General features: G+C 35.9%; 1 protein-coding gene across 1 annotated transcript in view; it reads left to right on the top strand.

Moving 5' to 3' along the window:
• The window catches only part of LOC117109216 (RANBP2-like and GRIP domain-containing protein 5/6), a 12,817-nt gene extending 7,021 nt beyond the window's left edge, over window positions 1-5,796 (top strand). The window contains exons 4-7 of the mRNA XM_033251473.1: window positions 4,041-4,103; window positions 4,424-4,585; window positions 5,066-5,226; window positions 5,649-5,796. Of these exons, the coding sequence (XP_033107364.1) occupies window positions 4,041-4,103; window positions 4,424-4,585; window positions 5,066-5,226; window positions 5,649-5,796 (534 nt within the window). The remainder of the gene's footprint in view (window positions 1-4,040; window positions 4,104-4,423; window positions 4,586-5,065; window positions 5,227-5,648) is intronic.
• Window positions 5,797-9,611: the final 3,815 nt, after the last annotated feature.

Raw genomic sequence — 9,611 nt, 5'->3', positions numbered from 1 at the left:
GTTTATTACGCATGAATGAATTCATAGGCTTTCTGGAATTGCATTTTTTTAAAATCTAATATTTTACAATCAAAATGTACTAAAACACAAAAGCTCGCATTATGTGAGTAATCGAACACACATTTAATCATCAATTAAAATTTACAAAGAAAAAATAAGGTGCAACATCTTAATAATTACGTTAGAAATTAGGATCAGTAGTTTATCAGTGGAGAAAATGGCGTCCACTTGAACGCATTTTGCAGCGATAGCAACAGAGTAGTATCACATGGTATCATGACGTAACACTGTAGTACTCTATACGTATGTGAGTCGTATGACAGCTGAGTTAGAGAGAAAAATTCAGGCCATGGAATCAAGATGCTTCAGAAAGATCCCTGTCTCTTATACACATCTAGATGTGTATAAGAGACAGTAATTGGGTTGATTTTGGTGGGCTTATTATACCCGGGAGGGAGTCCCTTTCAAAAAGCCATGATGAGTGTTTTCCTGTTTTTAAATATAACTATTTTTTCTTCTTTGTTTTAATGATTTATAACTATTAATATAAATTTTCTCATACCTGTACTTCATTACATTGTCGTTAAAGTTTTTATACACTGTATATGAAATGCTTTGATAGAGGGCCTCTTGAAGTTAGTACTCTTTATAAGAGTCACCCTTCAAAAAGATTGTCAAATAAAGTAAATAGATAAATTATTTTTTTCTTTTTAAACTGACAGAATGTCCTGTAATGTGTAGGGATGTCCATTCAAAAGGCAGTTCAATTTTTTTTTTCTTGAAAGCATTGTAAATGTTATCTGCAAGGTACTGTAGTCATGTCAGTTGGGATTTTACCCGGGAAAATGCTGCTATTTGAAATTGTGCATAAAGTTCGGAGTTAGCTTATACCCACGGTTAGCTTTTTCAGGGTTGTAGCTGTAAAAAACTACTGTAAGGGTGGGTGATTAAGGATTGCCAAGGGGTTTGTGGAGGCCCATGAAATTAGCTGTAGTCTGGGTGTAAAACCAGGTAAATCTTTGCCCACCATAACTACTGCATGTTTATTCCTGCTTTTTTCAATTGGTTAAAAAGATAAATTTTTATTTCAAAGTAATGTAGGTAAATGTTTTGACATTGGTTGTTGACCTTGGCCATCCTCTTTATTTTACTAAGAGCTAATTATTCTTCTGTGCCTAACCATTATTTAATGTTGTTAATTGTCATTTTCATGAACATCCCATCAAATTTCCCCTCTAGAATAGTCGATCATAATATACAGTATGTATTCATACAGCAAACCTAATTATAATAAGCGGTCTCTAAATCTAAATTAGAGGTTCTTATGCTACTTATTCTTACTCTATTTTCCTATAGAATACCAGTCGTGTCATCACAGCGCCAGGTGGCACCCTCTTTTGCCAACCAGACGTTGGTTACCGTTTATTACGCATGAATGAATTCATAGGCTTTCTGGAATTGCATTTTAAAATCTAATATTTTACAATCAAAATGTACTAAAACACAAAAGCTCGCATTATGTTAGTAATCGAACACACATTTAATCATCAATTAAAATTTACAAAGAAAAAATAAGGTGCAACATCTTAATAATTACGTTAGAAATTAGGATCAGTAGTTTATCAGTGGAGAAAATGGCGTCCACTTGAACGCATTTTGCAGCGATAGCAACGGAGTAGTATCACATGGTATCATGACGTAACACTGTAGTACTCTATACGTATGTGAGTCGTATGACAGCTGAGTTAGAGAGAAAAATTCAGGCCATGGAATCAAGGTGCTTCAGAAAGATCCTTGGCATCTCCTATAACGACCGCATCACAATTGAAGAGGTAAAGATGAACGATTAGGCCATACGAAGATCTACTGACCATTGTCAAGAAAAGAAAATTAATGTGGTATGGACAGGTATCAAGATCGTCCGGACTTGCCAAAACAATCCTGCAAGGAACTGTGGAAGGAGGCAGGAAGAGAGGAGACAGAGAAAGAGATGGGAAGACAACATCACAGAATGGACAGGCTTTAAGCTGAGCGAGACACTATGAAAGACAGAGGATCGAGAGGGATGGAAAGAACTGGTTGCCAACTGTAAATTTGACTATGGGATGAGCAGAACAAAAGAGATAACTACTTATTAATTATGGAGCCAATCCACTTTTCATCATCCATGCTTTATATAATATACAGATATTCCCCAATTTAACCTGATTTTTTTAATGTCACAATTTAGTTTGCCCTTCAAAACCTCAATGACTAATGTAATGTGAATGCGTTTGATTGCTAACTCATCGTTGTGGCCTAATTCTAAGTTTCCTGATCACTGTCGTTGAATCACTTTGATGCATTTGTTATCATTGTCTTATCGTTCATCAAAAATTAATTCATTGAGTCATGATATTTGACTGCCAGAGTTCAGTAATTAAAATTTAATATTGATTAGCTGTCCATCGAAGGTCATGCCAGTGAATCCTATTCTATTTTTCATTGTTTTGTCGTCCAAACTGAAGGTTTATTTTTATGAATCATGATTCATGTTGGAATAAAATTAATCATGATTAAAAAATTAATTTCATGTTATATAGTATAGTGAAAATCAGGGTCCCCGTGATCACAGAATACCAAGTCTATTGGCTTCCTTCTCAATAAACTACAGTAATGTATAACTTAACGATAAGCTAGTCTTTCAATTCATTGAATTGTTATCGAAATTCAGGTCTTTTCCATTTCATTTCCCTCTTTACTGCATAGTTTTTGCTTCAGAATTTCAACATAAGCATCCCAAATTATCATTAGCAATAACAAATATATACAAGTGATGTTGTAGGTAAAAGTTGTATGTTCACAAATACAGTATCTATGTAATGTTTGGTTATTAGCTGTTACTGCAGTAAATTGCTGTTCATTCTGTTGAAAGGACATCTTATTCTCCCTCTTCAAACTCTAGCCTCAAAGACTTCTTTTTAAAAGCAAACTGTAGAAAATTGATATAAATCTTAAGATGCTGTGCAATAGAATTCATCAAGGGTAGAATGCATGTCTTTAGTTTATTGACATGAACGCAAATGACCTCAGCTCGCTGGCGTGGTATTGCTTCAGATTCCACTGACAGATACTGCGATTGGATGATGTGATGTGTTGCATTCTACTTCCATTTGTAATTATAGCGAATCGAGTGACTGAGCAGTACGTCAAGAGCACCGCTAACTACAATCTTAACATGGGCGCTGGTTCCAGCCACTCTTCACCCAGGGTTCAGTTGGTAGAACCAGGTGTTCTCGGATAGGGATTTAAATTGGAGGTTCAGTGTACACATCTGGCTGGTGTGCACTTTATAGAACCCATTGCATTTTTTCAGAAGAAACAGTGAAGACAGTGAAATGTACAAATAATGATATAATAAAGAATATTAACATATTAAATTACTTTTGTCTTTGACTTTTGTAGGCTTGACCAGTGCCTGTTGAGGGCCAACAGCCTCAAAATGAATTCTAACTGGGACTATGTCCTTAACGACTGTCTCTTATACACATCTAGATGTGTATAAGAGACAGCAGCACAACCATTTTTTTCCCTCTAGTCCTGACCATGTAATCCCTTTGTATTGGAAACTAAATATCTGGCGTTCCAGTCAGTAACACAAGCAATGCTACTAATTTAGGAAAGACCTATTTTGTGTTTCTACAAGTAATAGTGAAAAAAAAAATGTTTATACCATTGCCCATGGCAGTGTCAAATTAAAATTTATAAATAGAACATTGTACTGTATCATGAATTATAAATAATAAAAAATGAAATAATAATGATTAAGTGTATGAATGAAAAGTACAACAATAATAATAATAATAAAGTATTAAAAATAAGATACTGTAGTAAATAAAAAAAATAAAATATAAAGGAAATATTAAAATTTAAAAAAATAAATAAAAATTATATTACTTTATTATGTAATACAATGTTATGAAGTTTTATGGGTTATTTTTTTTTTTTTTTTTTAGAAGCTAAGCAATACAAAATTATATTATTACTTTTTTTTCCCACAGGAAAACATTTTCCGACGATCAGGAAAATTGCCAGATTATGAAATCTATCTTCGAAACAAACTGGTGAGTCTTTTTTTTTTTTATCTTAGATGTTGTTCAGTAGTTGGAGGCATTGTTAATTTGTTGCCTTATAATGAAAATGGTGGTAAATTAATAATGGTTTTTTTCCCTTCAAATTATCAGTTGAATAAATAAAAGATACGAAGTAATCAATTCAATTGTTTAGTATATTCAAGTTTTTTAAATTTAAACGTTACATGGACAGTATATTTTTAGAGTGCCATACAATTCATATAACTGCCAATTCATCCTGTGTTGGTAATTCTTCATCCAACAGTTACTGCTAATTCATCATGTGTTATTACCCCCTCCTGTCTCTGTAGGCACAAAGTAAGGGTGACTACTACCTCAACTGTAAGCTAGTGAAGCTGCTAATAGAGATGGAAAGACTACGAGAAGCAGTCGACCACATTCTGCTGACACAAGACCTGGAGTCTGTTGCAGACCAGCCAATCTGGTGGGAGAGCACAGTCCACACCTTAGAGGTGAGTTCCTACCAGACATCACTGTTGTATGCCCATATTTAGTCATGATGTGCCTATATATGGTCATGATGTGATGTCATCATGACCATATTTAGGCATGTTTCATATTTTTGTCAAATGTAATTTGATAGTCTGGACTGAGCTTAATGGATTGGAGAGCTGACAAATTGGAGACCCTTGATGCCCATGTTGATTAGGCCAGCACACTCTAAGCCAGTGATCATTATAACACCTAAATAGATCACTGTCACTTGATTGGTTGATTTCGTAATAGATCCCTGTCACTTGATTGGTGGATTTCTTATCGCGTGACATTGGTTATTTACACCATTTCGTCACTCATCATTGAAATTTATTTCCAACGTTAACCAAAGATACCAAGTCTTTGTGTACATGATATATTCAAAGGATAAAATCAAATAGCCTCTTGACCTGTAAGAACTTAATTACAGTCGCTTGTTTCTGTTTTTTTTTTTCAAGATTTACATAAAGAGCATCAGGCAAGGAGAAGAGAAAACTGCTGGTGAGGAGACTATCATGGAGATGCATAGTCACCTGTTGATGGCACTTTGCAAGTGGATCATGCTTAGCTTAGCTATGATGGATAAACCTCCCCATAATGCAGTAGTTCTTCTGAAGGGGTTAGTATGTATTGTGAATGGTTTCCAAAATCAAGATCATAAGTCAGTAGTCATTCCTTTTGGATCCTCTATATTCTATAACCAAGCCTCTATATTCAACCAACACAAAGCTGCATTGCACTGTTCTTGGTCACTTTATTAGCGAATCGAGTGACTGAGCAGTACGTCAAGAGCACCGCTAACTACAATCTTAACATTGGCGCTGGTTCCAGCAGCTCTTCACCCAGGGTTCAGTTGGTAGAACCAAGTCTTCTCGGATAGGGATTTAAATTGGAGGTTCAGTGTACACATCTGGCTGGTGTGCACTTTATAGAACCCATTGCATTTTTTCAGAAGAAACAGTGAAGACAGTGAAATGTACAGATAATGATATAATAAAGAATATTAACATATTAAATTACTTTTGTCTTTGACTTTTGTAGGCTTGACCAGTGCCTGTTGAGGGCCAACAGCCTCAAAATGAATTCTAACTGGGACTATGTCCTTAACGAGATGGCAAGCCAACTTTACTACTTGATGGGCCTTCATCTGTGCCGCATGGCTGCTATGATAATTATCGCTTCTTGCTAATTAAGTTGACCACCTGGAATACTGTTGAATACTTAGGTAACTATTGACTACCTGAAATACTATTGGTCACTTGGAATACAGTTTACTAGCTTACTGTTGAATACCTGGAATAATCTTGACCACCTTTAGTATCAGTGTCACAAGGAAAACTATTGGCACACCTGCAATACTTCTGACCACCTGTGGTACCTGTCTGTCCAGAGTGCTCATGTTAAGTTGCCAGACATGTCTGGACGGTCAGAGTATGAAACAAAAAAATGGACATTGCTATCAAGCGCAAGGCTAAGTGAAGTCAGTAAGTAACAGAATTAATTTATTTGTGGTGAAAGAATGTAGAGAAGTTAATATGTATTATTTGTAGTCATGCATAATAGTTATTATACTTGTTTCTGTAATATTTAAGCTAGGCCTAGTAATTTGTAATGCTCATGAAGAATATCGAAAAAATCTTCTTTGAATGTCTTTCATTCATATAGCTAGGCCTAGCAGGTTGAGATGCTAGTGAACATGGAATAATCATGCCTTGGAAGTCTGTCATTCATAGTTAAGCTAGACCTCGCAGTTTGTGATGAATGTCAACCACTTCCTTATGGCTGCCCTGGTGTTCAGTCATGCATGACAAACTTAGTCATGTGTGTCATTGTGATACACAATGGCATACTCTGTAACTTTTAAATAGTGTTTCCAACAGTTCACAACTTTTTCGTGTCATGTTTTTAAACTCCAGAAACTTGAATGCATCATCCAATAATACATGTTTTCCTGTTGACCATCTTGGATGTATTTATTAAATAGAAATCATTCGCTTAAAATACTACAGGGGCGCTCAACTGGCAGCCACAGGCCGGGATTGTGTGTTATCCGGCCTGTCAGAACAAGCTTAAAACAATTATAGTCAAGAGCCACTAGGCCTATCAGTTGCACTATTTTACACCATTACCATTTTATCGTGTGACCGTAGATACACCTCCCTCCCCTCTAGACCCTAGGTCACTTTCCATTCTTGCATGATCTCTGGCCTTCAGCGAATCTACAATCCTGGCCTCTGTTATATAATATAGTTGAGAACCCCTGAAATATATATTTGTAGTTGCATTACAAGAGGATTTGAAAATATTTCATTATAATAATTAACTGAATCATTTATTAATAATAGTATTCCAAATAATGGCTGTCTTTGAGTGCATTGAGAGAAATATTTTCATTTGTTGAAAGATGTACTGTAGGGTTGTTGCTGTAGAAAACTAAGTATGCGTGGTAGACACTTTAGGAGTGGGTAGGTGATAACATTGGTAAGCTCTAAATACTGTAAGAGTGGATTTTAAGGATGGGCAATGAGTTAAACAAGGTGGGTGGAGGGTCATTCAATTAGCTTTAGACTGGGTGGACAAATCCAATGCTGGGTTGCTCCATCCACCACCATAACTACATCCCTGGGACTGCTTCATTAAATGAGACTGAGCAAAGTTGAATGAGAATATTCATTTCGTAAATCAGTTTGTAGTTTGAACTGCGCATGCCCGTATTCAAGGTCAATCAACATAAACCTATGCTGATTGACCTGGATAAGGGCATGCGCAGTTCAAACTACAAATTCACTTGTTGGCACTCATTACAACATTCATTATAAATGTTTTATAATATACCACAGATTCTCTTCATTCGATATTCTATGAAAACTAAAGCCTACCTTTCTTAGCTTGGTGACATCATTTCATAGCCAGGATTTGATCCTCTGGAAAATGTAACTGAAGTGACATAATCATAGTTTTATTGCAAATACAAGTGCCATCTGTCTAGGTTAGGCCCACGCTAGCCCAATAATTAGCCTAGGGTAGGACCGGTTTTTAGGCTTAGTATTTGTAATTATACTCACTACAGTGCTGTGCTAGGATTCCTACTACATTTTCTACGACATTAGCAATGGTTTGGGTTGTCTAAATAATTATTTTCATAATTAGGTTCAATCGTAAACTATTTTGAAAAACGCGGTTTCTGTTGGAAATCGCTTCGCTCAAAACAATAACAAACTACTTTTCGGGAGTTAATTGGGTCCTCGAGGTCACGTGAGCAGCTTCATTTTCGATGTCGCAACAAAACATACGTGGGCTGGTAAAACTTGCTGTTCGACGTCTGGTTCCCGGTTGCTCGTACCGTTATAGAGAGAATATTGATACCGCTATAATTTTAGAATAAAAACTTGTGAAATTAATTTATGCTATAAAAACACGAGTTTTCTTGAAGTTGTAATAATTATTTTACTGGAATTTAACTGTAAGGCATACATCATGGGCATGCGTGAACGCCTGAACACGATATTTCTCCAGTTTTGAGTGTTGTTTATAAAACGTGGTGGGTGATGGTGCATGCTTCGCACAGTGGGCTGTGAGTACCTAGAATGACCTAGAGTGGGCCTAGAATTACCAATATTTTTAGCCTAATACCGACTGTTATTAGTAAACATAATAATAGAATGATTGTTTAAAATAGATAAATATACTCAGTAAGTGTTTTATTTTATTAAACTTAAACTAAACTGATGTTGAAAATTTAACGTAGCATGACCGTCTAGCAAAAAATGGGGATTTCCCTAGGGCTGCCTAGAGCAAGAATGCGTTGTTAACATGGCGGTAGCCAGCAGTTTACACGCATTTCCAGATGTTTGTTGTTTAATAATCGGCCGCAAAAGATGAAATTTCTTTATGTGAACATTTATAAATAATGTCAATGTTTCAAAATAATTAAAAACTTAACATTATGGGAACGGTGCGGCTTATACACAGGTGACACAAAAAATCGTGATATTCGCGTCCTAATTTGGGGGGCGGCTTATACACAGGTGCGGCTTATACACCGGAATATACGGTAAATTGAAGTTTGCAATGTGACAAATGAATGAAACAAAATATATATGGAGCTAATAAATGACATGGTGAATGACATAAATGTTAAACAAGGAATTATTTATTAATACTAATTCCACCAATCTAATGATCTATTAGGTGTGTTGAAATACTGGATGTTTTCTAATGAGTCTTGACTTTGATCAGTTAAGTTAAAACCAATTTTACATTATTTTATCTGTGTATTAACTATTGATGTTGTTCTTTTAGTTTCTAGCCCATATGTTACATGCATTCCAAAAACAGTATGGTCCAGATTGGCTGGAGGAATGCCACAGGACCACCGCCAACCTACAGGTACTAAATTCATTACACTATTTAAATTTACTCATCTTGACACAATTATCCCTGTCTCTTATACACATCTAGATGTGTATAAGAGACAGGCCTACTAGTCTCTGTGGATGACCTAGCCTAGCTACACTAGCTAGGGCTGCTACAAGTTGACGACGTACTGTACAACTGAACGGCGAGCCAATGACGGATACCAGCATAGGCTAACCTATACTGAAGTAATGTGAACTGAAACTCGACTGAATAGACAGACCAAATTTGAAATGTCAAAACAATTTTCATCTAACGTAATAATACTAATACTACTTATTAGTAACAAATTAAAGTCAGTAGCTCTACCTAGGCCTACAATTGTCAAATTTAGTGAAATCAAACATCTAGGCGTATCTACAAAGAACTTACATTTCACATCGCAGAGCAAACAAGGAGCAAGAGATGTCGCGCATTGAATGATTCTGTTCTCCCGAACAGGTCACCAATTAACGTAATGTCAACTTAACGTCAAGTTTACGTTTCGGATTGGCAAACTGAGCTTAAAGTGTCTACTGCAAGTGTAAAAGCAATGAAAAGCAGAGGAATCACTTTCACAACCCTGTTCTCCTTGGGTTTCTTTTTGTA

Source organism: Anneissia japonica, unplaced genomic scaffold, assembly GCF_011630105.1.
Source record: "Anneissia japonica isolate Jap-2015-1 unplaced genomic scaffold, ASM1163010v1 scaffold288110_len31748_cov127, whole genome shotgun sequence".
NCBI classification, from domain to species: Eukaryota; Metazoa; Echinodermata; class Crinoidea; order Comatulida; family Comatulidae; genus Anneissia; species Anneissia japonica.
Note: the sequence above shows the minus strand (reverse complement) of the source record. Positions and strands in the feature narration are given on the sequence as shown.